Consider the following 14,487-nt stretch of genomic DNA (forward strand, 5'->3'; position numbering starts at 1 on the left):
CAATCTGGTTGGTCACTGTTTTCTCTATTTTGTGTCTCCTTGATAAAGAAATAGGAATGTGCAGGCAGTTTGTAAGGTTTTAGACTATTGAAGTAGTTTATGGACTACAGAACTTGGAGAAACATTGTTTGAAAGAATAACAGTATATCTATTGGTTTACTAACTGTTAGACTTTTGACCTATTACGAAAACTAATTAAAACAAAACCAAATCCACCTTGAAAACTCTGGCAAGTCCAAAATCTGCTACTTTGTAGATATTATGTTCACCAACAAGGACATTTCTGGCAGCCAGATCTCTGTGAATGTAGTTCCGAGACTCCAGATAGGCCATTCCAGAGGCAACCTGTGCCGCTATGTCTACCTGTTGAGTCAGATGGATTTTTGACCCAGCATCACCTAAGCAAAAAGAGAAAAGTAAGAAAGTTACTTTAGAGAACATTTGAACTATAAAGTGAATTCTGAGAATTTTCGATGAATGAGTTATCAGTGAGATTAAGTACAATGACACTGATCTGTCGAGCTATATATCTATATCTATATATATATATTATATATATCATTAACACAACTTAGTTTGCTGTGAAAGGTTAATAAGGCAACAGTTTTTTCAGAGTCCAAACATATTCCAAGGCCCTCTCTTCCTCGAATGAGTATTACAAGTAACAAGTCATCGCATGATTCAAACATGGCTACAATTATCTGAGACTGTGGCTATTTTGCCTTTTTTCTTTTTTTTAATTTTATTTATCTTTTATTTTAAGTTCAGGGGTTCATTTCCAGGTTTGTTATATAGGTCAACTTGTGTCATGGGGGATTATTGCACAGATTATTTTGTCACCCAGGTATTAAGCTTAGTACCCATTAGTTATTTTTCCTGATCTTTTCCTTCCTCCCCACCTTCACCCTCTCATAGGACCCAGTATGTGTTGTTCCCCTCTGTGTGGGTGAACATAGCTCTCACTTATAAGTGAGAACATGTGGTATTTGGTTTTCTGATCCTGCATTAGTTTGCTAAGGATAATGGCCTCCAGCTCCATCCACGTTGCTGCAAAGGACATGATTTCATTTTTTATGGCTGCATAGTATTCCATGGTGTATACGTACCACATTTTCTTTATCCATTCTACCACTGATGGGCATTTAGGTTAATTCCATGTCTTTGCTATTGTGAATGGTGCTGCAAGAAACATACATGTGTATGTGTCTTTATGATAAAACAATGTATATTCCTTTGGGTATATATCCAGTAATGGGATTGCTGGGTCAAATGGTAGGTCTGTTTTTAGATATTTGAGGAATCGCTGCACTGTCTTCCACAATGATTAAACTAACGTACACCCCTACCAACAGTGTACAAGCATTCCTTTCTCTCTACAACCTTGCCAGCATCTGTTATTTTTTGACTTTTTAATGGCCATTCTGGCTGGTGAGAGATGGTATCTCATTGTGGTTTTGATTTGCATTTGTCTAATGATAAGTGCTGTTGAGCATTTTTTTCCACATGATTTCAATACCATATGTCACTGACTAATTTCTTCACGGAAATTATTACTTAACTGCTACTGAATTTCTTTCAAGCATTGCATACTTTGTTTTAGTCATTGACCCAATAAAACAATACTAACTTTTATGGCTGAGCCAATGAAAATTTCTCATTCTTCCATCATGTTGTTTTTAAAAACTAGCTCACTAATACAAATGAAAGGTCTATCCATAGTTATAAAGTATGTATATTACATTTGTACCACCAAGCTTGATACATTTTTTTTCTCTGCCTTAATCTGTTATTCTTAGAATGGGTTGCTCATCTCTCCAGACATGGACATACCTTCAATAGGCAAAGTTTCTCCTACTGGGAATTCTTTATAACTAAGTATTAAAAAATTTATATAGTACAATCAGTTTGATTATTATTAGTAGAGGGGGGGTCAGCATTATTTTGTGGTGACCGACTCTTTGTATTTGCATTTGACTTACCTATTTTGTATTTGTACACAAAATAATACTGACTCCTTCTACTTTGAAATGGGGTGAGTCATCCCTGGGTAGGATTTAGCTGCCATACTGTTGACAGATGTTTTCAGATGTCTGGAGAATTAAAATAATGTCACATCAACTCAAACTAATATTCCTCTTATATATCCCTGTCTGAATAAGCTGAATACTACACAAAGTCCATTAGACTCATGGTCAAAAGCATAGACACAAGCCCTGACTTGAGAGGCAGCTGTATGCATTACAGGGGTCAGGAAATCTGGTTTGAAGCTAGAGGGCCAGACTTTCAATCAAGGATATGCCTGATATTTCTTTGTGACCTTGGGCAAGCAGCTTAACATTCCTATGCATCAGTTTCCTCATCTGTACAATGATAATAGTAACCACTTTATGGTATTTCTTGTTAAAATGAAAATTAAAATGAATTAATTCATGTAAAGCACTTAAAGCAGTGCTTGGCACCTAGAAAGAACTCAGTGGATCCTATCTGTTATTATCATTGCTCCTATCTAATCAAGATAAAACATAGAACTTGCTAAGTTAGAGATACATATGAATTACCCATGTGGAAATGACTGAAGGAAGACAAGCTATGGGTCTGGAACTCAGGGGAGAATATGCAGCAAGAGATATAGATTTAACAATCATAAGTTATAAGTGGGAGTTAAAACAGTAAAAGTGGGTGAGATTGCTAGGAAATGACAGAGAAACACCAATATTGAAGGTGGGCAGAGGAAGATAAACCTACAAGAAAACTGTGAAGAATCAGCCAAAAGAATATGAGAAGAAAACCACTAGAGAAACTTGTAACGTGTCAAAGGTTTTGAGAAAGAGAAAATGCCATCGTAGTCAAATTCCACAAATAAGTCCATGAAGAAAAGGACTAAGACATTTGTCAAATATAATAAGGGAGTCCCTGGTGATCTTGGAGATAGGATCTTGACTGGAGATCAGGTGGGTATAAGGATTTGAGGGCTAAATACGAGTGGAGGACATGGAGACAGAAGAAGGAGTTGGCAAATTCCAAAATCCTAATCAAGAAGGAAAACAAGAAGGTTCTGGTAGACGTAAACATAAAGTAATGGGAAAGCAATTATCATAAAATTTGGGATAGTGAGGGGTTGTAATTGATAAAGTATTCAGGGGGTTGGCCGGGCGCGGTGGCTCAAGCCTGTAATCCCAGCACTTTGGGAGGCCGAGACGGGCGGATCACGAGGTCAGGAGATCGAGACCATCCTGGCTAACACTGTGAAATCCCGTCTCTACTAAAAAATACAAAAAACTAGCCGGGCAAGGTGGCGGGCGCCTGTAGTCCCAGCTACTCGGGAGGCTGAGGCAGGAGAATGGCGTAAACCCGGGAGGCGGAGCTTGCAGCGAGCTGAGATCCGGCCACTGCACTCCAGCCCGGGCGACAGAGCGAGACTCCGTCTCCAAAAAAAAAAAAAAAAAAAAAAAAAAGTATTCAGGGGGTTTCTAGGGTGCTGGCCACATTCTAGTGCTTGATCTGGGCAGTGACTGAATGGTTGCTTATTTGTTTGCTTTACAATTACATGTTAAATGATATTGTATGATTATTTGTTTTCTACACATATGCTATTTTTAATAAAAAATGAAATAAACAGAGCCAAAAGAATTTTTAAGGGAAACACTTAAGCAGTGTGTATGTGTACATATATATTTATTTTTTCAAGGCAAGTAGCATACCTCAGTAAGTTGTGAGGTGAAGTTAGCTGCTTACCAATCCTTTTGTCCTTTCTTTTATCCCTGAGCACAGACAGAAGATTACATTTCCCATCTTCCCTTAGAGTTAAGTTGAGCCCTGTCACTAGTTCTGGGCAATGCAATGTGTGCAGAAATGATGAACATCACTTACAAGCCTGGGTGTTAAAATCTCCCACATCTTTATGGCTAGAGGGATGCATTTCAAAATGGTAGAGCCACAGGAGTCTAAATCCCTGTATTATCCTTTAGAGAAAGTCACCTAGCAGAGCAGTCTGGCCCATATCAAAAAAAAAAAAACATTGTTTTGTATTAAGTCATAGAGAGTTTTGAATTCTATATTATAGCAGATGACATTATGCAGTCTAATACAAGATATAAGCATGAAAATAAATTATAACTTAGTATGCAGCATAATGGCAAAACATTGCTGCTATGATAGCCAAAATAGCTAGGCCTTTTGATATCAAATTCACTCAATAAGAAAAGAAATGTATGGAAATTAAGACAAGCTGGTTACTAACCGTGAGTTACGTGGTATCTTCTAAAATGGCTCCCAGTTATCTGTACCTCCTGATATTCAAGCCTTTGTGAAAGCCTCTTCTACTAATTGTGGCCTGGACCTAGTGACTCATGTTTAACAACAGAATATGGCAGAAGTAGGTGGGATATCACTTCCAGGATTAAATTAGAAGAGGCTGTGACTTTGCCTTACTGATAATCTCCACCCTGTTGTTCTCTCGCTTGCTCACTCTAATAAAGCAAGCTGCTATGTTGCAAGCTGCCAAATGGAAAGGTCCGTGTAGCAAGGAGCAAAGGGCATCTTGCAGCCAACAACCAGAAAGGAATTGATTTCCTCAGTCCAACAGCCCAGGAGGAAACGACTCCTGCCAAGAGTCAAATGAGTGAGTTTAGAAGTGGATTTACCTCCATCAGAGCCTTCAGATGACTGGGTACTTGTCAATACCCTGACTGCAGCCTTGTAAGAGGCCCTGAACTAGGTGACCCAGCTAAGCTACACCTAGATTCCTAACCACAGAAACTGTGAGATAATAAACATTTGCTGCTTTAAGCCACTAAGTTTTGTGGTACTGTTTTGTGCAGCAATAGACAACTAATACAGATTGATGTTACGAAGATAACATCAGTGCTATGAATATAGTTAAAAACATGAACTATGAAGCCAAACTTCCGACTTGGATGAGTTACCTAATCTCTCCATACCTGTTTCTTCAACTGTGAAGTGGGACTACTAATACTTACCTCATAAGGTGGTTAAATAAATGAATGAAGTTCCCTTGTAAGTTGTATTCCTAGGAATTTTATTCCCTTTGTAGCAATTGTGAATGGGAGTTTGCTCATGATTTGGCTCTCTATTTGTCTATTACTGGTGTATAGGAATGCTTGTGATTTTTGCACATTGATTTTGTATCCTGAGACTTTGCTGAAGTTGTTTATCAGCTTAAGGAGTTTCTGGGCTGAGATGATGGGGTTTTCTAAATATACAATCATGTCATCTGCAAACAGAGATAATATGACTTCCTCTCTTCCTATTTGAATACCCTTTATTTCTTTCTCTTGCCTGATTGTCCTGGCCAGAACTATGTGGAATAGGAGTGGTGAGAGAGGGCATCCTTGTCTTGTGCCAGTTTTCAAAGGTAATGCTTCCAGCTTTTGCCCATTCGGTATGATATTGGCTGTGGGTTTGTCATAAACAACTCTTATTATTTTGACATACGTTCTGTCAATACCTAGCTTATTGAGTGTTAAGGACCTCTTTAAGGAGAACTACAAACCACTGCTCAAGGAAATAAGAGAGGACACAGACAAATGGAAAAATATTCCATGCTCACGGATAGAAAGAATCAATATTGTGAAAATGGCCATACTGCCCAAGGTAATTTGTAGATTCAATGCTATTGCCATCAAGCTACCACTGACTTTCTTCACAGAATTAGAAAAAACTACTTTAAATTTCATATGGAACCAAAAAAGAACCCACATAGCCAAGGCAATCCTAAGCAAAAAGAACAAAGCTGGAGGCATCATGCTACCTGACTTCAAACTATACTACGAGGTTACAGTAACCAAAACAGCATGGTAGTGGTACCAAAATAGATGTATAGACCAATGGAACAGAACAGAGGCCTCAGAAATAACACCTTACATCTACAACTACCTGATCTTTGACAAACCTTACAAAAACAATCAATGGGGAAAGGATTCCCCATTTAATAAATGCTGTTGGGAAAACTGGCTAGTCATATGCAGAAAACTGAAATGGGACCCCTTCCTTACGCCTTACACAAAAATTAACTCATGATGGATTAAAGATTTAAACATAAGACCTAAAGCCATAAAAACCCTGAAGAAAACCTAGGCAATACCATTCAGGACATAGGCATGGGCAAAGACTTCATGACTAAAACACCAAAAGCAATGGCAACAAAAGCCCAAATTGACAAATGGGATCTAATTAAACCGAAGAGCTTCTGCACAGCAAAAGAAACTATCATCAGAGTGAACAGGGAACCTACAGAACGGGAGAAAATTTTTGCAATCTATTCACCCGACAAAGGGCTAATACCAAGAATCTACAAGGAACTTAAACAAATTTACAAGAAAAAAAAACCTCATCAAAAAGTGGGCAAAGGATATGAACAGACACTTTTCAAAAGAAGGCATTTTTGCAGCCAACAAATATATGAAAAAAAGCTCATCCTCACTGATCATTAGAGAAATTCAAATCAAAACCACAATGAGATAGCATGTCACGTCAGTTAGAATGGGATATTAAAAAGTCAGGAAACAACAGATGCTGGACAGGATGTGGAAAAATAGGAATGCTTTTACATTGTTGGTGGGGGTATAAACTAGTTCAACCATTACGGAGGACAGTGTGGCAATTCCTCAAGGATCTAGAACTAGAAATACCATTTGACCCAGCAATCCCACTGCTGGGTATACACCCAAAGGATTATAAATCATTCTACTATAAAGACGCATGCACATGTATGTTTATTGCGGTACTATTCACGATAGCAAAGACTTGGAACCAACCCAAATGCCCATCAATGTTAGACTGGATAAAGAAAATGTGGCACATATACACCATGGAATACTATGCAGCCATAAAAAAGAATGAGTTCATGTCCTTTGCAGGAACACGGATGAAACTGGAAACCATTACTCTCAGCAAACTAACACAAGAACAGAAAACCGAACACCGCATGTTCTCACTCATAAGTGAGAACTGAAGAGTAAGAACACATGGGTACAGGGAGGGGAACATCACACACCAGGGCCTGTTGGGGGGTGGTGAGCAAGGGGAGGGATAGCATTAGGAGAAATATCTAATGTAGGTGACAGGTTGATGGGAGCAGCAAACCACCATGGCACATGTATACCTATGTAACAAACCTGCACATTCTGCACATGTATCCCAGAATTTTAAGTATAATTTTAAAAAATAAAAGTAATTGAAAACAAAGAAAAATGAATTAATATTTATAAAAGACTTAGAAATTGTCTGTCACAAAGTACTACAGTGTTTTTTTTTTTTAAAAAAAGTATATATATGATCCTCTCCTATCACTATCTTGTATAGTTCATTTCCAGTCAATCACCTAATTTAATACTCTGAACAACTATATGAAGTAAGTATTGCAATTATTCTCGCCCATTTCATGGGGATTCCTATTACTCAAAGGAATAGGTAATAAGTTGTCTGATAGATAATAGATGTTCTATAAGTATTTACTGGGGAAAAAACAAGTCAAACTAAACTTTTTTAAAATGAAGCTATTTATCCTCTTTAAACTGTAATAAGATGTATCTGTCATTAATTACCCTCAATACTAAAGTTTTTTTTACAGATCTCTCTCATTTTGCAGAAATGTATTACAAAAATTATCCAGCCAAGCTTAGAAACTACAAAAATGGTTATATAGAAAAAATATGTATGTTATTTCAGCTATCACATATGACATCTAATTTTATTACAGTGGACAGAAAAAGGTTTGCACTGATAGGCATAATACTGGAGGAAATTGAGTGACACACATTTCCTACTTTGAAGGGTGCAGTAACCTCAGTACTGCCTAAGTAAACCTCAACACATACTTTTCATACAACCAACAGAGGTCAAAACTGATGTAAAAGTTCACAAATCTATGATAATTTACATTTGCAGCAAGAAAATATTTTCAAATATATTCCATTACTCAAGAATCTTTCAGCTTAATAATATTCATTATGATGGGCTGCTTAAGAGTGGCACATCCATTTTTAAGATCGCTTTATTGAATGTGAACGCTCTTGATTGGGGAAGGAGCTGTCTGCAGTGAGCACATGTTCATTACTCCTCCTGGCTGCTAAGCATCATCCTCACAAATGAAGGCACTGGTAAACTTGACCCTAATGGTGGCCTAACCCTGAAGCTGATAGGGTTCATACTTAGCCCCGAGTAAACCACATTACCAAGCCACAAAAATCCTCAATGCCAAAGGAGTTGGCCACGTACCAAGTGGAACTTTTCAAGCGATATCAAGAGTCTCAAAACAAGCTTGACTCCAAGTCCCAATCTTGTTAGGTTCAAGATGGTCCCAACTTAATCTGTTTATTCAATACCTAATTAGTACATACTTTCTTATGTGCCAGACACTGCTCTAACTCTGAAACAAAGAAAACACTATCTGCCTGTGTTGCGTTATATTCAGAGGATACTAAAAACAAGTCAGATAAATAAGATACACAGTATAAGATGCTTAACAGCCAAGAAGATAAAATAAAAAACAAGGGAAAAGGAATACTTTAAGAGTCAGTAGAAAGAGATTAAATTTTAAAATTCAGAGGGTGACCAGTGAAGCACTCACCAAGATGGAAACATCTAAGTAGAGATTTTGAGGAAATTAGAAGTGAGCATGTGGATAAATGTCAAAACAACAAAAAAATTCAGGAAGAGGAAATAACAAGTGAGGCAAAAGTATGCTCAGAGGGTAGGAAAAATAGCAAAGAGGGCTAGTGTGGCTGACACACACTGAGCAAGAAGAAGGTTGTAGAAGATGAGATCAGAGAAGGAACAGAGAGCCAGGCCATGCAGGACTTCATGAGTTACACATGCTTTGATTTACATTTTAATTGTATCTCTCTAGCTGTTGTGTTGAGAAGAAACTGAAGGCGACAAGAACCAGAAGATGAAGACCAGCAGGGAGCTACTGCAGAATTCAGGAGAGAGGCAATGGCAGCCTGGATCAGGGTAGGAGCATTGAGGAGAGGTAAAATCCTCTATATATTTTGAAGGCCAGCCAATGGGATTTTGCTAGCAGGTTAGAGATGGAACATGAAAAGTAGAGATGATACCAAGGTATTAGGCCTGAGTGTTGATATGGTCAAAGAAGGAAAGACTGCAAGAGTAGCAGATTACTGGGGAGAATACAGGGAGATCAGTTTGGGGCATGTCATCTTGAGATGTCTAATAGACATTTCTACTATAGTAGAAATTAGGGCTGTTCACAAACAATGATTTTTTCCTCCTTTCAAGCACTTTACAGAATTGTACTTCCCTACCCTCTTTGACTTGATTTGTCCAAATGGAAAGGGAACAGAATTATCTTTGTCACTACTGGTCAGAAGCTTTAAGAATCAGGGTGAGATTAGTCTCATCCCCTTTCTCTGCCAGGGTGATCAAAAGAACTGAGCCACCAGCCAATGTATTTTGCAATGTAGCATGGATAAGAAATAAACATGTGTGTTAAGCCCTTGGGGATTTGGAGACTGTTAGTTATTGCAGCATATTTACATTATGCAGACTGATACAATATTCAAGTGGAGACGTTAAGAAGGCAGTTGGGTATGATTCTCAAGTAAAGGGGGAATAAAATTTGGAGAACTGTCAGGACACACAAAAATTAAACAATGAGATTAGATGAAATTAATAAGGGAACTAGTGATGTTATGAACAGTCTTGGGGAACTCCAAGATACTGAGAGGTCTGGGAATGAAGGAAATCACATAGGTTGAAAAGAATCACCAAGAAGGGAAGGAGGAAATGCCATTGAGTGAAGTGTCCTGAAAGCCAAATGAAGGAAATATTTCCAAGAGGAGAAAGTGTCTATTGAATTAAATGCTGTCGGTAGATCTGAGGATGGGGAATAGGCCATTAGATGTAATTATGTGAATACTATTAGGGACCTTTATAAAGCATTTTTTTGCTAGATATGACCCAAGATGACGTTTGCACTTTGTCCTCCTGGGAATAAGGCAAAAGGGGTTATTAACAGCTGAGTTTAATCTTTCTATGGTGGGTAACATATTCTGATGCTGTTAAATTCAATATTTTTCTGCAATGAAGCTGAGTATATTTCTGTTTTTAATGGCATTCAACAGGCCTTATTATGTTCTTTGTTCTTCTTATCTTGTTTTATAGTTTAATGTTACCAGCTTCACAAGGCATCCTGAAATCAGAGGACATTCTTATGTTTCTGAAATCTTTGTTTCATCATTCTCACCTCCCTTTACCTCTATACATTCTATCATTCCCACCCTGACATTTCAAGAAATTATAGAAGTCTCCTTTTCAAGCTTCAATTATTCATCAGTACTTGATCTCACCGTCTTTGAACAGCTCATTTTAATGTTCATTATACTGTATTGTTGTTTACTAAATTATCCATTTGTAATAAACATCAAAATTTCACAATGCCCTTCAGTCTTCTCTGACTACAGGAAACAAATAGAGAAATAAAGCAATAGTATATTTCTGCTTTTTTGCCTGACAATTCTTATGTTGCCTAGCAGTGGAAGTATTTTAAACAGCAACAAGTACAATGTTGTCAACTACTGGCAAAGAAAATAAACATAGGATACTTCCCTCCCTTTTGCCCCAAATGTATTCCATGTCCCCGAATTCTGTGCCATAGAAAATATTGGTCCATAACTGATAATGTTCAATTAGTGTAGGAAATAAAGCATCATGCAAAACATCCATTCTTTAATTTCCCACATTACATTCAATTACTCTAATATATCTGTTGTGAAAAATTTTCTCTTCCACTGCACAAGTATTTTCCACCTTTTGAGTATATAGTATATAACCTATTAAATAGTAGCTGAGCCATTCAATGTTAAGACATTCATTCTCACAGACATACACATAGTAAATATCCTTTGGGTTACAGAAGGCTTGCTAAATTGACATTTATAGGACTAGCTAAACTAAATTCCTCTTTTTTTTTTTTTTCCTTTTATTAAGTCTTTGCTTACTTTGGAGATATTCTTGCAGACTTCCATGTCTCATCAACTCTGTAATAATATAAATTGGATCTTCCAAAGTGCAAACAGCATAAAGCTGGATAAGCTTTGGATGTCTTAGGTTCTTCATTATCTGTGCCTCCCTCAGGAAGTCACGTGGATCCATTGAACCTGAAACAAGAAGAGGCAGAAATCACCTTATGTTACTGAGGCATTCCTATCCTCACAGCAGCCTGGTGGGAATCATCAAGATTGCCTCCTGCTTCTCAGTAGAGTAAGAGCATCAGTGTCACAAGTCTTCAGAGTTATCAAGAAGAGAATCAGTTCAGCCAGAGCAACCTAATAACTGGATGTGTTGGTGCATCGGGAGTATACGGTTTATATGTTATGACCTGTAGGTGAAGAGAGGTAGATTCAGGTCTACATGAAAAATGAAGGAAAAAGGAGAGACTGATAATCTAACTGATAAAACAAGGCATCTTAACACAAAAGGAAAACATTCTATTAACATGAGCACTGAAGGTCACTGAATATTTAATTACTGCAGCCAGAGACTGATAGCTGCCCTGTCCTTGGTGCCCACTATGGGAACAGCTGGAAAAAACCTAAAACAGTGACATTCTGCCATAATTTTATCTTTAATTCTGTAGGAACATAGTGTGTAGGCCAAGTGGAAAACATCCAAGACCATCCCCAAAAGTTAATGGGGTTTTTTTCACCTGTTTTATATGTTCAACTTGAAACTGATATTTAATATTTTCTCCTGTACTATCTGCTTCCACAGTCAGAGCCTTAATAGCATGGCTATTGGAGGAGAGACAATATTAAGGCCTATTTAGAAGACTTGTCTGCAATTAAATTATATTTTAATGGCTCCACTCTGACTCACCATGCAAGGTGTCAAGTAGTTGCCATCAAATAAAATCTAAGGGGAGGAAGATTACCTGGAGTTTACATTTCACCAGTAATTTTAAAATATTTTCTTTTAGAATATGATGTTTCAGAGGCATTACTGTAATTAAAGGAATATTGTCATTTCACATCTTAGTATTCACTATGAATAATGCAAATGTGGTTTCCATTGATGCTCCAAGAGACTACTACATTCATCATCCTCTCAGTGTTGAAGACTTTATAACTGATATTTAAACCCAGGCATGGATAAGCTTTGACATTCTAAGACAACACTGTGACTTGTTTATTAATGTGAAGTTGAGTTAGTTACACGTCACCTGCACATCATTTCACATAAAACATTTGAGCAGTCTCCCCTTTGAGAACCCAGAAGTTCAGACCTGGACTGATCAGACTCTGCATTCTAGACAAATCTCAGCTCTCTGCCACTAGCGCTCTGTGTGATCTTGAGCAAGTTATCAAACCTCTCTAAACTTCAGTTTCTTCATCTGTAAAACATGGCTAATAATTTTACTGACATCATAAGATCATTAACAAGATAACAGCAATGCCTGCACGTATGTGTTCAGTGACTGTTGATTATTATTTATATTATCACTGATAATGCATAGTCTCGGAAAAACCAAACAGACCAGCTGTAAGTATATTTCACAGGCTAAGGAAGAAAAGGGACAAGGACTTAAAGAGAGAGAATAGGAGAAAATGGCTGATTCTCTTTTCCGTTACATGTTTCTGAGCTCCATCAATTCCATCTCTACCACTGGTTTACTCCACACAGTCAAATAGGATTAAAGTTTGGAATCATAGCTGCAAAATGGAGCTGAGAATAAGAGACACCTAAACCATAATAAAGGATTTTGTTCTTGATAGTTACAACTAGTTTGGCCTATGGTCAAATATCAACACAGTGGGGATTCCCCCCACTACCACCCAAAAAATATAAGCTTCCAGTGATAGCAGCAATTATGACCACCGTACAGAAAATGAAGATGGGCACGGTGGCTCATGTCTGTGATCCCAGAACTTTGGGATGCCAAGGCAGGCAGATCACTTGAGGTCAGGAGTTAGGAGACCAGCCTGGCCAACATGGTGAAACCATGTCTCTACTAAAAATACAAAAATTAGCCAGACGTAGTGTCAGGTGCCTATAATCCCAGTTACTCGGGAGGCTGAGGCAGGAGAATCACTTGGAGGCAGAAGAATCACTTGAACCCAGGAGGTAGAGGTTACAGTGAGCTGAGATCATGTCATTGCACTCCAGCCTGGGAAAAAAAAAAGACAAGAAAAGAAAAAAAAAGACAAGAAAAAGAAAATTATATATACAATATATATTTATGTTACTGAAATTTCTATGTTGTGTGGCCATCAGATTCAAGCAATGTAGGACACTCAAACTCATTCCCAAATCAGACTATGCACAAGAACTGAAACCACAGTAGGTCAGAAGCCTCTTCAGGTGAAGACTGTTTCAGAGCACTCCTTCATGGCCATGCTGGTTATAGCTCACCAGCTGCAGAGTAAAGGAAGCCCAATCTCAACTCAGCTAGTAATGTAACATTAAATATTAATTTTTTCCTGTCAAAGCTACTGTAGGAGTTCATTTCAGGCTCATCTTTACTGCGTAGTAGCCTGCTAAGCAATAAATAGCTGCTGAGACTGATTAATGGCCCCAGTGAAGTGAAGACATTTAACCAATCACAAAAGCTGTTTGTGGCTATTACACTGTAAATCAATAATAATTATTCCTGTTGGAGAGAAAGCTATCTTTTTTTTTTTTTTTTTTTTAATATGAGAAATCTGACTTTTTCGTTGTCTTTTGACTTCCCAAAGGGCTTCCTTAGAGAACATTGTTAGGAAGGCTAGCTAGCTGCCTCTTCTTAAAAAGAATTATTAGGTTGGACAATAAAGTTTAGCCACCATTTATTAACAAGATTAGGGTTTAAAAGCATATACACACAGTGATTGTGAAAATCTCAGGTGCTAGAATAGAATGTCCTCACCTGGAGCACTCATATAGCATCTGGCCACTTAAAAGTGCCTGTCTCTTGCTTCATCTGGCAGATGAAAATGCTGAAACTGAATTCCTGCACTAGTAAATTTGCACTTCAGTGGACACATCTGTCAGCAGCCCCATGGAGGCTAATATTTATTAAGAACTTGCTGCATATACTTTACATACATTGGCTCCATTTGTCCTCAGAAAACCCTAGAAAATAGGAATTATTATGCTTCCCACTTCCAGATGAGAAGATTCCAAAAGGTTAAAAAATTGTCCAAAGTCACAGAGGGCAGAGCCAGGTTTAAACGCAGATTTATGTTATGTCAAATTTGACACTATTAACTTGTTACATCAGAGGATCCCAACATTTTCAGTTCATGGAACCCTTAGTGTCTCCATAACTTGTTTCATGATGTCTCTAAGTGAAAAAAAAAAAAAAAACAAAAACTAACAGTTCTTTTGATTACTGGGTTAGATCCAAACAAGTTAAGAAGTATTTATCCTAACAATGTAACAGCCATTTGAAAAAGTAACACTGGTAAATTGAAAGGAAAAGATAATTTTTCATTTAATTCTTAACTACAAGTGCTTACTAAAGTGATATAT

At 37.6% G+C, this 14,487-nt stretch overlaps 1 protein-coding gene across 1 annotated transcript in view; it reads right to left on the reverse strand.

Annotated features, from left to right (window-relative positions):
• Positions 1-14,487, reverse strand: part of FRK (fyn related Src family tyrosine kinase) — a 115,175-nt gene that overhangs the window by 2,495 nt on the left and 98,193 nt on the right. The window contains exons 5-6 of the mRNA XM_010358153.2: positions 10,980-11,138; positions 217-398 (exon numbers count right to left, since the gene is read on the reverse strand). Of these exons, the coding sequence (XP_010356455.1) occupies positions 217-398; positions 10,980-11,138 (341 nt within the window). The remainder of the gene's footprint in view (positions 1-216; positions 399-10,979; positions 11,139-14,487) is intronic.

This window comes from Rhinopithecus roxellana, chromosome 4 (genome assembly GCF_007565055.1).
Source record: "Rhinopithecus roxellana isolate Shanxi Qingling chromosome 4, ASM756505v1, whole genome shotgun sequence".
Taxonomy (NCBI): Eukaryota; Metazoa; Chordata; class Mammalia; order Primates; family Cercopithecidae; genus Rhinopithecus; species Rhinopithecus roxellana.